Raw genomic sequence first — 17,027 nt, 5'->3', positions numbered from 1 at the left:
GAGGAAAAAAAAAATATCTTCTATATGATCTGTGTGCTGTACAGTGCAAGGATTTTAACAAACTTTGTTGCAGATTAGTGCCTGTTTTTGCTCTGAAGAAAAAGCAGTGTGTTCCACTTTGTATCTTTGTACTGATTCTGAATGGGAGTGACTAATTTGTTTAATCAACTGGTGCAATTTCAGGGATCTGCTCAGAGGAGTTGCAGTGTCAGCATCCCTTTAGAAGTAACCCTTTAGGAAGTATCTCATCATAAATGTAATTTCTGTTGCAGATTATGCCTAAAACCATTTTATCATAATGCAGAGTTGTTCACCCAAGCAGGACATGACATTTTTCAAAGCATTGTGTACAGAATGCCTTAAGGGTTGCCATATTGCATTGAATTTTACAGAAAATGACAGTGCTGCAGTTTGAAAAGGAAAGTTCATTTTAATAACATTAAATTACAATATGGCTTGTGTAGCAATAGTATATGCTGTATATATATTTTGTAAATAGCTATATGTTTTTTCCACAAAAGTGGAGTTACCCTTTAAACTTTTGATGGAATTTGATGCCCCCAATGAGGAAAAATGCTCTGTTGGAGCTATTCATTTCAAACAACACAGATGGTTAAAGTTCATTATAGATGTGCAAGTTAGAGACAAATTAGGTAATAGAGAGCATGGTGTAATCACGTTTGCATGAGTTACAGGAAAGAGAGGCATATTGGTTTAATAAAAAAAAACACTAAATTTCAAAAAGCTTACCTCAGTAAGCTGTGATATTACTGCACAACACTAAATGAGACCAAATATTTGCAGCAAAGAGAACACAAATCAAGTAGAAGTGTTTTAAAGATTATTTAAATAAGTGCATTGGTCGTTGTGTTCCATTGAGTAACAAACATAAACAAATTAAAACCTATGTGGCTAAACACTTTTTCTACCTATCGATTGTACTATGCCTGAATCATTAGGAAACTACTTTACACCCCAAATACTTGCCTACCGTTTTCCTGTTTATTAATACCCTATGTGCTGGAGAAATTGTAGCCATGTGGACTCTCTTATTCATATCTGGCAATGCCCAAAACTATTATCATTCTGGAGAGACATCTTCCACTTTGTTTCATCAACCACACTTATTACTCAATCTCCGAATACAGCCTTAGCTCTCTATGGAATTGGCCTGTGCAGTTGGCCTCCCTCTTCAAGACATTTTATTACACATGTCTGTTTGCAGCCTGATGTGCCTTGATGTGAACTTGAAAACAAAATGATGCTCCAGTGTGGTTTTCTGTTATAGAGCTTCTAATTACTCATGCCACCTTTAAAAAAATGTTTGCTCAGATACAAGGCGCAGAACACAAAAAGACTGGGCTTGTTAACCTCCCTGGCGGTATGATTATTTCAGATTTTTGATGCTGAAAGCGGTACAATTATTTTGCATAGAAATTTGGCGTTTTATATTCTAGGCCTAATTCTTAGGAATAACTAACTTAAATCTGTCCAAACCAGAGTCTAGTAGACATCCCGGGTATGATAAAGTTTGAAACACAAAATCATAAATTATAATATAATAAATAACTATAAATAATTATACCAAATAATAATATAATAATAATAAAAATTATTCAATAATGTAATCAAATCAAAAACAATGAAATTTTCTCAGTTGCAGAATTGTCGCTGTCATTACTTTTCAGTGTTTGATGACGGATCTCCCCACAAATCACTATCGCTCAATTCTGCGAGTGATTCTAATTTATTATCACTGTTTTCTAGCTGGTCTAAAATCACTTTTGATGTAAATGGATGGTTTTGGTTGCTATGGACAATCTCCAGTTTCCAGTCAGAAAGAACAGTTTTTATAATATAAAACTGTGTGCAGGGCACTGGAGAAACCACTAGGGACAAAAGGGATGTGAAATAATTTCATACAGTAATGTAATCTGTAAGATTACAGTGTACTGTATGTATTGTGTGTGTTTCACTTTTTGAATTTAGCGCCTTTCTCCGTCTCCATGCGTCACAATGCTTGCAGGGAACGGAGCTCGGCTCCGTGATGAATCGAGCGGAGGACGAGCCGCTCACACTGCGGGGAGACATCGCAGGATCCAGGGGACAAGGTAAGTAAGCTCTTCCTGGATCCTGCGATGCGATCCCGAGTCTGGCTCGGGGTTACCGCTTTTGGTTCTGAAATTCCACCCCGAGCCAGACTCGGGAATACCGCCAGGGAGATTAAATCTGTCCAAACAAGAGTCTAGCAGACATCCCGGGTTTGATAAAGTTTGAAAAACGAAAACATAAATTATAATATAATAAATAACTATAAATAATTATAACAAATAATAATATAATAATAATAATAATAAAATATTCAATAATGTAATCAAATCAAATACACTGAAATTTGCTCAGTTGCAGAATTGTCGCTGTCTTTACTTTCAGTGTTTGATGACGAATTTCCCCACAAATCACTATCGCTCAATTCTGAAAGTGATTCTAATTTATGATCGCTGTTTTCTATCTGGTCTAAAACCACTTTTGATGTAAAGAAACGGTTTTGGTTGCTATGGACAATCTCCAGTTTCCAGGCATAAAGAACAGTATATATCATATAAACTGCATGCAGGACACTGGACAAACCACTAGGGACAAAAGGGATGTGAAATAAATTGATATAATAATGTAATCTGTAAGAATTTGGCGCCGTTCTCCATCCCTGTGCGTCGCAACGCTCGCAGGGAACGGAGCTCCGCTCTGTGATAGATCAAGCGGAGGACGGCTCGCTCACAGTGCGGGGAGACATCGCAGGATCCTGGGGATAAGGTAAGTAACATGTACCTGGATCCTACGATACAATCCCGAGTGTGGCTCGGGGGTTACCGCTTTTGGTACTGAAAATGCACCCCGAGCCACACTCGGGAATACCGCCAGGGGGTTAACTTAATGATAATTGTAACATCTTTGTATTTTTACATGGAATCTTTTACATAAAATATATAATGTACACACTGGTCCTCCCAATTCCTTAGTGCCTTAGCTCTGAGTTACATTATATGGCTTTTATCATGTCATGATTTGATGTTTAACTATGAGACCTCCATACCCCTCTAATCCCTATTTCATTTCCGATACCTTCTTTCCCTCTATTTATTCCTAGTCATCCCCTCTTGTTCCCTTCTCTTCCTTTCTTCCTCTTTCCATTTTCTCACTCTTGTTTCAGGGCTCAGCCTCTACACATCTTGCATGACTGTGACCTCCTTATTATATTTATATGTTTGGTACGATACAGTTTCTGGTTAGTGCTCATGACTTATGTGTTAATTAGTACTATTGGTGCCATTTACTGCTACAGTTTGTACTGTCCTTGTCAAAATTTAATAAAGATTGATAGTCTAAAAGCCACCATATCTGCAGTGGAAAATCTGTTTTTGTAAGTCACTACACTCAGATCGTATTGGCTGATATTGTTAAAAGGATATAGAGTGCTTCAATAACTACATTATTATATTATTTAGGATGTATCATATTTTATTCTTTCTATGTGCAATTTTAATATGGGTATGTAAACTTTTGATATGCTAAATCAACTGTAGTTTTTTTAGATTGACTTTTGTTGCAGTTGTTCATTTTTGCAGATATGTAGAAGTACAGTATTTGAATGAAAGAAAGTCTTGAAACCTTAAAATGTATATTTTTGTTTGTTCTAGATTTATTAGCTGTGCCTAAACATCCTTATGCTGCTATGGAAAACTGGGGATTAAGTGTATTCGTGGAGCAACGAATTCTGCTTGATCAAAGTATCTCTTCAATTTCCTATTTACTTGATGTCACCATGGTCATTGTGCATGAAATTTGCCATCAGGTAGGTAATGTGAAATGATGATGTACACTAAACATTTGGACTTTAAAGTATTTTTCTGTAAACAAAATCAATTGCATTTAGTGAAATTACAATTACAAAATCATTTTTAATGGCTCATAAAAAGATAATTAAATCTATCTACTCTTCCTCGACACACATTCATATATAGTGAACATTTTGTGCTGTCTGTAAATAATTGACTTTTAGAACAAAGCAATAAATGCAGTTTTCTTTATATATGTGCATAAGCACCTATAGCAGTAATCCTAAACCAAAATCAAGCACATCTATGGTCTATACCAGTGATGGCGAACCTTGGCACCCCAGATGTTTTGGAACTACATTTCCAATGATGCTCAACAACACTACAGAGTGCATGAGCATCATGGGAAATGTAGGTCCATAAGGTTCGCCATCACTGGTCTATACAAATATGCCCATTTGATAAAAACTACTGAAATTATCAGCTCTGTACAATTTAATAAGAATTCATATAAAAGTATACAAAAAGTCCAAATAAAGTATCTCAGTAAAACATTGTGTCTCTGATGTACCTACATGTTCAAACCCCTATAGTGCAAAAAAGCAAATTGTAACAAAAAGGTCCAAATAGAGTTTCTCAATGAACAATGTGTCTTCTGTATACTCACATTTTCAAACCACTGCATTGCAGAGAACATTCCATACTTAGTTCTGTGCTACAACCAAGGCTTACAAAACTCACCAGAGGTTATTGACATATTAGAAATTAAGGTCTACGGCACTTGAATTTTTATTATCCATCTCTTGCAGTGCTCATGTCATTACAGTTCTCCCACTGGCTTTGTGAACAAATAAGAAGCTCCCAATAGTGTAAGCATTGTTTTAAAACCTTTTATTTAACCACCAATTAACTCACATTCAATAGTGCTATACATAGCACTTACTGAAATCAGCATGTGAAAAGGAGAGATTCTTGCCACTGGTATAATATCGCTGCTGGGCATCTCTCACCCACCCTCTTAATGGCTCTGCAGTTGCCTTCAGTTTTCTTCCCAGGTGATGGGGATCCTCTGCTAATGCATGCTTAAACCATTCTTCCCCATGCATCTCATAACCAGAGGACTTTGTCCAGGGATGGGATTATTATGCTGTTTCTAAACAACATCCAATCACTCTGTATTGCTACTAGTTAACCTCTTACAGATGCACTTTAAATTTGCAGCAATGCTACTACACACAATTAACCTAAAGAAATACTTAGCTATACCACATGATCTTTGCGTGCTTCCTATTGAAGCCTAAAAGTCCTCTAATAAGTAAATTATTAGCTACAGTATGATATGTAATAGAAATGAATAACATTTGCAGGTCCATACAAAACTCACTGCTTCACTATAATTTAACAATATTTAAACCTTTGAGTGATAAAGAATCAAGAATACAAGTCTGGAGCATGGCTTTGCAATGGTGGAGTAAGGCTGTATTCTTCTAGAGCTCTGCACAAACCACTGCCTGCACTTTGCTTTAGATCCGATCAAGTTCCTGAAACCAATTCCTATCTCATGTCTGTAAAGCCTTTTGGTATCTGCCACAATTTGTACCTATTTTAGCCAGCACTAGAGATGAGCTTGACTACAGGGCCAGATAAGGTACTCTTTCAATGTTGAAGGCACGTGGCCTTGTATTGTTCAGGAAGGAGAACATTCATTTGGCTCTTCCTTTCCTGCCCTACTAGACTGAATGCTTCGATTAAGAGTCTGGTTATGCATTTTGGCTTTGCATGGTGGAGTAAGGGTGTATACTTCTGGGGCTCTGCACAAACCACTACCTGCACTGTGCTTTAGATCTGGTCGAGTTCCCGACACCAACTGCTATCTCATGTCTGTAAAGTGGAGTGGTTGGCACTCACAAAGCCTTTTGACATTTGCCACAATTTCTACCTATTTTAGCCAGCACTAAGGATGAGCTTGACCACAGGTCCAGCCAAGGTACCCTCCCAATGCTAAAGGAATGTGGCCTGGTATGGTTCAGGAAGGAGATCATTCAGTTGCCTCTCTGTTTCCTGGCCTGCATGCTTGAATTAAGAGTCTGGCTATGCATTTGGGGGGGGGGGGGGGCACATGCTGTGGTATTTTTTTTTTTTTTTTTTGGGACATATGTCCCCTTAAAGCCCATAGCAGAACTAAAAGATTATGGGGGGCATTTTTTATTTAAGTTGTACTGCAGTAATGACATTAATTATAGGTAGGTAGAGAAATAAAAGCTCAAATGCCTGTAAAAGCAGCTTTTTGGTAATTTACTTTTTCCTAGTGACCTCTTTTTTTTCTTTTTTTTTTTTTTAAAGTTGCATGAGAACTCCCCAAAACACATACCAAACACTTAAGACAGCTCTGTATCTCTTAGTGTAATTTTTGCTTCAGTAACGTCTACACATCATACAAATCTGCCCCTGTACAGGCATGATTATAACACACCTGGCCTAGCTGCCTTGAACCTGTCATCTTGTTCCTACCATTTGTACCATTTACCCTGATCCTTCTGCCTCTACTGTCTCCCCTTTTATCTGATCCCTGTTCTGTGCCCTTTCCTGACCCCCCACTGGGGTTGATTTAGTAAAACTGGAGAGTACAAAATCTGGTGCAGCTGTGCATGGTAGCCAATCAGCTTCTAACTCCAGCTTGTTCAAGTAGCCACCCTGGCGGTATGTCAGATTTTTGCGTCTCAAAGTGGTACATTGTTTTGCATAGAAATTTAGCGTTTTTATATTGTAGGCCTGTAATTCTTAGGAATAACACACTTAAATCTGTCCAAACAAGAGTCTAGTAGACATCCCGGATATGATAAAGTTTGAAACACAAAATCATAAATTATAATAAATAACTATAAATTAATTATTAAAAATAATAATATAATAATAATAAAATTAATGTCCTCACGATTCACTATCACTCAATTCTGCAAGTGTTCTAATTTACTATTGCAGTTTTCTAGCTGGTCTAAAACCACTTTTGACGTAAAGGGACCCTTTTTGTTTGCCATGGACATTCTCAAGTTTCCAGCCAGAAAAAAACAGTGCATGCAGGGCACTGGACAAAGCACTAGGGACAAAAGGGATGTGAAATGATTTGATACAGTAATGTAATCTGTAAGATTACAGTGTACTGTATATGTTATGTTTTTTGTGTACTTTTTGAATTTGCCGCCGGGCTCCGCCCCTATGCATCGCAATGCTCACAGGGTACGGAGCCTGGCACACAGTACATCGGGCTGAGGACCCAGCCCGCAGACACAGCGGGGGGACATCGTAGGATCCTGGTGATAAGTTAAGTACACTGCACCAGGATTCTGCAATGCAATCCCGAGTGTGGCTGAGGGGTTACCACTAATGATACTGAAATTTAACCCGAGCCACACTCGGGAATACTGCCAGGGAGGTTAAGCTTTGAAAGAAAAAGCTGGAAGCTGATTGGTTTCTATGTGGAGCTGCACCAGATTTTGCACTCTCCAGTTTTAGTAAATCAACCCCATTTGTCCCTTAGAGCTCCAACCTGACAGACCTTACCTGTTCTACCTCCCTGATTGTATGTAGTGTGGTTAATAAGTTAGATAATTAGGATGTTTTTCTCTAGGTTATCATGTGTGTTCACTATTGCTTGTATATGTTTGTAATGTTTTATGCTTTTGTCAATTGCTGTGCTCCAAATAAATAAATACATAAAATAAATCTTCGCTTAATTGCACCTGCTGTATGATATGTGATGCACCCTGTTCAGATTCTTTATCGAAGGTGACTATCTACTTTACTGGGTGGCATCACTATATGGCTCAGAAAAGCCTCCTGCGTACCTGCATGGATGCATGGCATACCCTCAACCCGACCAACGGGATTGTACCTCCTACTCCCGAATCCCCTATATGTATTCCCACATAGTTTTCCTATTTATTCCACACAACCAAATACAAGCACTGCCTAAATCCTTTATAAGTACTTTTACCCTGTCAGACCAGTCAGATGTTTTTTTAATGCTTGGGAGCCCCACCCAGAAGAGATGGTGCTGAAAGCTAAACAAGTCAATTATTCAAGATCCAGTTGTGAATCACACTATACAAGCAGACCAAGATCAATACATTTTGATGATTTGGAAGACACTAACCAAATGACCCTATGGGAAGCATATAAATGCTGCATCAAGAACACTCATTAAAATAAGATAATATTAATAGGATATTAAAGAAAAAAAAGACATCTCCACTTAAACCAACACCCTGTTGTACATAATTGCTAAATTGAAAAGTACTCACAAACATACTCTTGCCCATTCAACAGCTTTAGAATTAAAATAACTCAAACAAACTTAATACAACACAAAATACAATTCTGATTGGTAAAGCTAAACCCTAACTAATATGAGGCAAAAAAACATTTTTTGAATAAAGCAGTAAATTTGCAGAATGTTTGCCAGAGCCCTGAAAGAAATAAGGACCTATATACAATGGGTTTGCAATGATGATGGAGCTATAGCATACTCTTTGCCAGACTGCCAATATCTTTAAACACTACTATCACAATCTCTATAACCAGCAACTCCCTCATATAGACTTCTTACCTAAAATGACCAATACTTATTTGCAATGGGAACCCCAACCCTGTCAAGTAAGACCAGTGACGTGGTAGACTGTCCAATTAATGTCAATGAATTCCTAGCTGTATTAACTGCCATGAATTTGCACTGTCTGAGATGAAAACTGGTAAAGCACCAGTGGGCTTTTTTTTGGCAGTTGCTATCCTTCAGATTTAAAAAGGCCTATAAGGCCCTTATGGAGAATGCTGATTGGACACTGGCCCACTGAACTGTACAAACCCCCATATAACCCCTCCCACTGACAGTTATCCTCAGTTTTTTGCTATTGCCCCTAAAGGAGAAGTATGGGAATGCAAAAATAGGTGGTACATGCTACCCTCACACCTACATTGCATTTCTTACCTCCCCCAGCCTTTTAGTTTTTGCAGAATAGTCTTTTGAAGATTCCAGAATCAGCCTCTAACGGTTCTTTCTCAGTTCAAAAGTTTGCAGGGGGTGGAAACGGCTCCACAATCCAGCCACTCCTTCACTCCCTCCCTACAGAGGACATGTGGGTGTAATTAGTGAAGAGGTGCATACCCAGGCTGCTATCTAGAATGAGCATTTTCTTCACGTGCCTCTGTTTCCATGGCAGCGTGTCCCCAGCTAAAACCCAGAAGCAGTGTGACAAAAGTAGTGAAGTCGCCTCACCTTTCTCTGGCTGTTCTCTGCAAGCTCTCCTCTGCGAGACTCCAACACCTTTTCCCTGGGCTTTGATGTTCCTGTGTCCTCCGAATTCCCCCCTCCTCCCCTTCACTCAGAGGCTTTACAAGTCTGTCGGCTTCTCTTCCAGCTGATGGGGGGAGGGGGCTCATGTCCAGCAAGGAACACAGGTAAGCTCTCTACACAGTCACTGTGTTATTTCAGAAGAGGAGACATGGTAAAGAGCATAGTAACCTGTTTCCCGTGTCTGTTCTTTGAAATGAACACAGTGCTATGTGTATAGAGCATACCTGTGTACTGTACATAGCAGGTCTGCAGGGGAGATGGAAATTGACAATTCCCTGTCCTCTAAAGTGAAATATCCCTGTTTAGACCCCAAATATGTTCCCAGAGTCTCCTTTATTGTACAGTGGGGGTGGGGATAGGGATGGCATTAGTAACATTGGTGGTGAGGATAGGGATGACATCAGTAATGGTGGTGGTGAGGATAGGGATAACATCAGTGGTGAGGCTAGGGATGACATCAGTAATGAGGATAGGGATGACATCAGTGGTGGGGATAGTAATGACATCAGTGGTGGGGATAGGGGTAACATCAGTAACAGTGGTGGTGAGGATAGGGATGACATCAGTAACAGTGTTGATGAGGCTATGGATGACATCAGTGGTGAGGATAGGGATGACATCAGTGGTGAGGACAGGGATGACATCAGTGGTGGTGGTGGGGATAGGAATGACATCAGTAACAGTGGTGGTGGTGGGATAGGAATGGCATCAGTAACAGTGGTGGTGGTGGGGATAGAAATGACATCAGTAACAGTGGTGATGGTGGGGATAGGAATGACATCAGTAACAGTGGTGATGGTGGGGTTAGGAATGACATCAGTAACAGTGGTGGTAGTGGTGGGGATAGGGATGACATCAGTATCAGGTGGTGGTGGTGAGGATAGGAATGACATCAGTGGTGAGGATAGGGATGACATCAGTGGTGGGGATAGGAATTACATCAGTGGCAGTGGTGGGGATAGGGATGACATTAGTGGTGGGGATAGGAATTACATCAGTGGTGGGGATATGGATAGGGATGACATCAGTAACGGTGGTGGTGAGGATAGGGATGACATCAGTGGCAGTGGTGGGGATAGGGATGACATCGGTGGCAGTGGTGAGGATGGGGATGACATCAGTAACAGTGGTGGTGGGGATGACATCAGTGCCAGTGGACTGATGTCATTCCTAGCCCCACCACTGCTACTGATGTCAACCCTATCCCCACCACTGCTACTGATGTAATCTCTATCCTCACCACTGCCACTGATGTCAACCCTATCCTCACCGCTGCCATTGATGGCATCCCTATCCTCACCACCACCGTTACTGATGTCATTCCTATCCCCACCACTGATGTCATCCCTTTCCTCACCACTGCTACTGATGCCATCCCTACCCTCACCACTGCCCCTGATGTCAACCCTATCCTCACCACCGCCACTGATGTCATCCCTATCCCCACCGCCACTGATGTAATTCCTATTCCCACCGCCACTGATGTCATCCATATCCTCACCACTGATGACATCCCTATCCTCAACGCCGATGTCGTCCCTATCCTCACCATGTAGGCAATGCTGACAAAAGCTGGATTTTACTTTATAAATGTATTCTTTGTATTATAATTTTACCAGGAGAGTAGAATATAATATACAGAGCACTGCCAGTGACTTCTACACTCACTTAAATCTGCTGCTTTCCTGAATGTGTGCTTAGATAGTTCTGTCTGCAAAAGGGAGGGGGAGGGGAGAGGAGAGGAGGAAGGAGAAGGGAGGGGGAGAACAGCTCTGTGTGTTGTGTGAAGTCTTGGGAACGAGTAGAGAGCCGACATAAATCAAGCACGATGACAGGAAAGTGGGTGGATCCAGACTCCAGAGCTAGATCATTGTTGGTATGATGCTGTATGAAAGTCTGTAGACCCTCCCCCACAGGTAATTAACTCTGTTTTAACAGAAACGGGTCACTTCTCAGAGGAGAGGAAAGATTTGTAGATACTAGCAGCTCATAAGGATTAGGATTAAGCAAAAAAAAAAAAATACTCTTTTAAGTAATGGATGCTCTTTTTTTTCCCTTTATGGATTTTTTTTCGAAATGTTCTACTCCAGCTTGACAACATAGCAGCCATAATGGCTATGTATAAAGCTTCTGGATCTGTACTCACTAATGGAACCATACATGGACCCCAAAAAATGATGAAAGACGCTTGTGATACTGGATCCTGCATTGGTCATTCCTCCATGACACATTGTGCAGTGATTGGAGTAAGCCACAGGGTGCTATACATTTACCTGGGTAGTGGCAATGATCCAGTGACCCAGTCCCTGAAGACCCCTTTGGTGGTTTACTCTCAAAATGCCTCACTTTGATCCTATCTGGAATATTCCTTTGGCTGAACTCACTTTCAAGGTGTTTTTTTCTTCTCCCCATCACTTGCACTGAGCAAGTATCAAAGTTGGCTGCATTGTCTTATAAGGAATCTCTCCTGGTGTTGCACAAGGACAAGGCTGTCCTGAGACCTAATGCTTTCTTTCTGCCCAAGGTGGTCTCCTCCTTTCAACTTAATCAAGATGTGGTCATGCAATCTTTCTGCCTGGCTACTTAGCACCCTTGAAAGATCTGCCTTCACCACCTTGATGTGGTTCATGCTGTACGAGTCTATCTGTTGGCTACAGCCTCCCTTAGACTTTGTATTTTCTTTTTACTCTTCCCGAAGGGACTCCCAGGGGACATCCTGCTTCTCATTCCGCCATTGCTAGGTGGATTTATCAGGTCATTGTTCAAGCTTTTTCCCTACAGGATTCCTACCTTTCCTGTTAAGGCCCGGTCCACTAGGTCTGTGGAAAAATTATGCCTTTTCTCTGTATTTTTTTAAGCCTAGTGAGATATTAAAGAGAAAAGGGAAAGGTCTGGTGTCCCCAGTAACACACTTCTGTCCCTGTAAAAAATAATATAACAAAGGATTCTCCCGGGACTTTAAATGAAGTGGGTACCATTTCCGCCAGTAAACATAACAGTAGTAAATACAGTATATGGTTTATTAAAGTAAAATTGTTTACATCCATAGATATCACCAACAGTTGCCAATTTAAAAAGATACATAAACAAGGAATATTGGTACATAAATTTAATAGCAATCATAGTACACAGGCATCATACTACCCGACGCGTTTCGCGAGATCAGCTCGCTCTTCGGGGGTGGATGTGTGTAACAATGTACCTAGGATGAAAAAGTATATATTTGGCAATATGGCACAGTATCTTGCGAAACGCGCCGGGTAGTATGATGCCCGTGTACTATGATTGCTATTAAATTTATGTACCAATATTCCTTGTTTATGTATCTTTTTAAATTGGCAACTGTTGGTGATATCTATGTATGTAAACAATTTTACTTTAATAAACCATATACTGTATTTACTACTGTTATGTTTTCTGGTGGAAACCATACCCACTTCATTAAAAGTCCCGGGGCGACTCCTTTGTTTTATTAGTGAGATATTAAAGGACTTGAAACACCATCAGGTTCCCACACGGTCTCTGTTTTTGCAGATGACCTTATCTTAGTTCTTACGCAACCTAACATCTCCATCCCTATCTTACTCTCATAACTCAAATAATTTGGCTCACCGTCAGACCTTACAATTAAAGTGTAAATAAAGTATTGTTTTCCTAAATCAGATAAATACTCACATGCATTAGATTTTTTTTTTATTGCCTGCAAAGATCTTTGTCAATTGTCTCCTGGCTGCATTGCTATATTGCTTTTCTCTCTTTGCACCTTGACCAATGATCTCCTGTGTGAGTCTGCAGGATATGTGCACTCCTGCTCTGTACTACAGCTCTACATGCAGCCATTCACAGTGCCACAGCCAGCACGAGAGGGACACAGAGCCACTGTGTCCCTCTTGCACTGACGGCGTGTGCTGTATTCTGAACAGTTGCACGTAGAGTTGTGGTACAGAGCGGGAGCATGCATGTTTCAGAGAATCACACAGGACTCCATAGGTCCATGCAGCACAGGGGGCACATAGAGAAGGGGAATATAGCAGCATATCTAGGGTACAGTTAAAAGAGGATGCTCCAAGGAGGACATTTAAAGTATTTAAATGCATGTGAGTTATGTTATTTATATCTAATTTAGGAAAAAAAATAATTCAAAGCTGACATTCCGGAATTCAGTCACTGTATAAAAGGTGTTATGGCTTATTAAGGATTAAGTCCAGTGAGGCAGTTGGACTGGCAGTTTTACTGAGTGCTGGAAATACAGCTATTGCTATAGTATGGGCATTCTTTCAGGGGGAGATACTGCTTTTTCACACATCAGCAGTTCTGCTACCACTCCCCTCCACTGTCTATTCACAGAAGGCTTAGTTTTTGTGAATTAATTCACATATTACAAAGCAATCTGTGACTGGGCAGGAGGAAGGGAGGGGCGGGCAGAACTGCTGCATACAACTACATCAGAGCGATAGAAGTATAGCGATAGCTGCCCCACCCTATTAAGTAAATACATGGAAAAACAACTTTCCTTTCTTTTCCTTTCCTCTCATATACAAATTCTGGGAACAGCATACATAACCACTTAAATAAACAAACTCAAAAAACAAAAAAGAGGAAAAGGACAAATACACACCCACATGAATTACCTCTACAAAATTTATTATGCATGTATAATGCAAAAAGTTTAATAAAACATCACACCTCCTGAGTCCCCTAGATAGCAATAGATCCTGGCAGCAAGGCTGGGTACAATATGATGTAGCCTCTCACAAAAGGCATGAAGTCCACAGCAAGTCTGTGCAGCACAGTGGGGTCTCTAGTACTCACAGCCCTAAATCGATTGATCTGGCTTCCCAAGGTGATGGCATCAGCAGCCAAGCCACTCTCCATATAGTGCATGTCACTCACAGCAGGCAAGGGATCCACACTTCCATCCACAAGCTGACCTGGGCTGCAGCGGCTCCAGCTGTATCACTCCTGTTACGGCAAGGGCAGATCAGATGTCAATCCTATTAGTCCTGGTAGGACAGGCAGTGGCTGGAAGGGGTTGGGGGGCCTGTCCCTACGTCTACATGTACCACTGGAACTTCATCAGGACGCTCCCACTGGAGGACTGCGCCCTTCCCTTTTGTTTGGGGTTTATTGTTGGAGGACCACACTGGGAGGGTTTTAGTAGGGGAGGTAGTTCATGCAGGGTGAGTGAGGAGTAGTGGGGGGGGCTCAGGAGGTGTGATGTTTTATTCAATTGATAGCATTATACATGCATAATACATTTTGTAGAGGTAACTCATGTGGGTGTGCATTTGTCCTTTTCCCCTTTTTTTTTTTTTTTTTTTTAGTTTGTTTATATAGCTATCTTGACTACACCCCCTGGCACATTTATAGGAGAGTACCTCTTTTTATACATTCACTTTGCAGGACTTCTTTGACCATCAATTTTTGGAACATACATTAACCACTTCAGCTCCGGAAGATTTACCCCCCATCATGAACAGGCCATTTTTTTTAAATATGGCACTGCATTACTTCAACTGACAATTGTGTGGTCATGTGACACTGTACCCAAATAAAATGTATGTCATTTTTTTTTCCCACAAATAGAGCTTTCTTTTGATTATATTTTTTGTGTTATAAACAAAAAAATCTGACAATAAAAAAAAAAAAATTACTATCTGCTATAAAACATATCCAATAAAAAAAATTGAAATCAATTCCTTCATAAATTTAGGCCAATATGTATTCTGCTACATATTTTTGGTAAAAAAATCCCAAAAAGCGTTTATTGATTGGTTTGCGCAAAAGTTATAGCGTCTACAAACTATGGGATATATTTATGGAATTTTTATTTATTTATTTTTTTACTAGTATTGGTGGTAATCAGTAACTTATAGTGGGACTGCAATATTACAACAGACAAATCAGACACTAATTGAAACTTTTGACACTTTTTTGTGAACCAGTGTCATTAATACAGTGATCAGTGCTAAAAATTTGCTCTGTATTAATGACGCTGCGAAGGGGTTAACATCAGAGGAGTTTAAAGGGTTAACTGTTTGCCTAGCCTGTGTTTTTGTACAGTGTAGGAGGTGCTTTTACCAGGGGAAGACATGGATCCTTGCCTCTGCTTTGCAGGAACACAGAACCTATGCCTTCCATACTGACAGAACAGCAATCTGTTCCGCCTCTGTACCAAATGATCGGTGGGTGCTGACGGACATAGAGTCTGCGGAAGTGCAGGATCACATATATATTTGTGATCCTGCGCACAGCAGCCGCCCTGTAGCAGTAAAACTGCTATAGGGCAGTTGGCAAGTGGTTAATATAAAAGTAAATCCAGGCTTAGATATATAAATTAACTTGTAAAGCTGTCCGCACAAAAATTCTTCATACCAAACATACTGTGTATACAATAAAAGATAAAACATGCAGCGCTAAACTTATGTGTATAAACATAAAATTGGATCTAAGATAATTGAACATTTATAGTGCCTAAACACAAAAACACAAATAATAATATATGTGATAAACTGTGACTAATTATAAAATGCATGTAAACCTAGTGTACATAACCATAATCTGTCTCAATCACCCATAAACATGGCAACTTGTGAGAAATACCTATTGAAGCAATCTGTGACCAAATGTGTCCAAAAAGCCTTAGGCTACTTTCACACTGAGGCGTGCGGGTGGATAGTGGCGCTAAACATAGCGCCGTTTTAGCGACGCTAGCGGGGCGGTTTTAACCCCCCGCTAGCGGCCAAAAAGGGGTTAAAACCGCCTGCAAAGTGCCGCTGCAGGACTTTAGGAGAGGTAAATACACCGCTCCTACAGCGTTCCAAAGATGCGGCTTGCAGGACTTTTTTGACCGCCCTGCAAGCGCACCGCACCAGTGTGAAAGCCCTCGGGGCTTTCAAACTGGAGTGCATTGAGCGGCTCTTTCGGGGCACTTTGCAGGCACTATTTTTAGCACTTTAGTGCCTGCAAAGCGCTTCAGCGTGAAAGGAGCCTTACAATCACAAGTGAATGATTACACATGTAACTTAAACACTACACATGCGGGCGTGGCCTGGACGGTAATGTGAGCGGACGCATCTGAGCAGAGCTCCGCTAGTGATCTATCCTGTTAGCGATATCCTGCACATCTCTTACCGGCAAACCGTCCCACATTTGGGGTAACTACTCCAGCTGCTCCTGGACTAACATGTCTCCGCCGAAGAGAAACAACGCGGCATCCTCCTCCCTGGACAGGTACCGCCGAGTAGATCGTGACCTGGAGGGACAAGATGGCGCCTCGGCAACATCTCATGCTGCCCAGCAGGCAGAACACGAGGCAGCCGACACCACTAAAGTCCTGGAGGCGATTTCTTAATGCCAAGCTACATTAACCTCTACTATAGAGGAAGTGAAGGTGGACATTTCGCTAATTCGCCAGGACATGAACAAGATCCGAGAGCGGGTCACAGAAACGGAGACTAGGATAAGTCGAGCGGAGGACATAATATACCCCCTACAACATTCCCAGGAGGATCTGCAGCGTCAACTCCAACAACTCGCTCAGAAACACGACGAGCTTGAGAATCGGGCCCGCAGATCTAACATCCGGTTCATTGGCCTGCCGGAGGGCTCGGAGGGCCCTGACCCAGCCACCTTCTTGGAAAAGCTTCTCATCACCGCTTATGGCAGAGAGGCCTTCTCTACTACAGATCATTCCAACTCTGTGAGACTGTGCTGTGTACAAGCAATTTTTTCCATACATAGACCCGGTCTGCAGACTACATTTTCACATGCTCACTTCCTTGCCAGAAATGCCTTTTTTTCTGAGGGGAGGGAGGGGGGGTCAAATGTCTTTTTGAGTT

The 17,027-nt window shown here is 41.0% G+C and overlaps 1 protein-coding gene across 1 annotated transcript in view; it reads left to right on the top strand.

Annotated features, from left to right (window-relative positions):
• Positions 1–17,027, top strand: part of TRHDE (thyrotropin releasing hormone degrading enzyme) — a 1,580,966-nt gene that overhangs the window by 685,356 nt on the left and 878,583 nt on the right. Inside the window, exon 4 of the mRNA XM_073620033.1 lies at positions 3,699–3,853. Within this exon, the coding sequence (XP_073476134.1) occupies positions 3,699–3,853 (155 nt within the window). The remainder of the gene's footprint in view (positions 1–3,698; positions 3,854–17,027) is intronic.

The sequence above is a fragment of the Aquarana catesbeiana genome, linkage group LG03, assembly GCF_042186555.1.
Source record: "Aquarana catesbeiana isolate 2022-GZ linkage group LG03, ASM4218655v1, whole genome shotgun sequence".
In the NCBI taxonomy this organism is placed as follows: Eukaryota; Metazoa; Chordata; class Amphibia; order Anura; family Ranidae; genus Aquarana; species Aquarana catesbeiana.
This window is presented reverse-complemented; position numbering and strand designations above follow the sequence as displayed.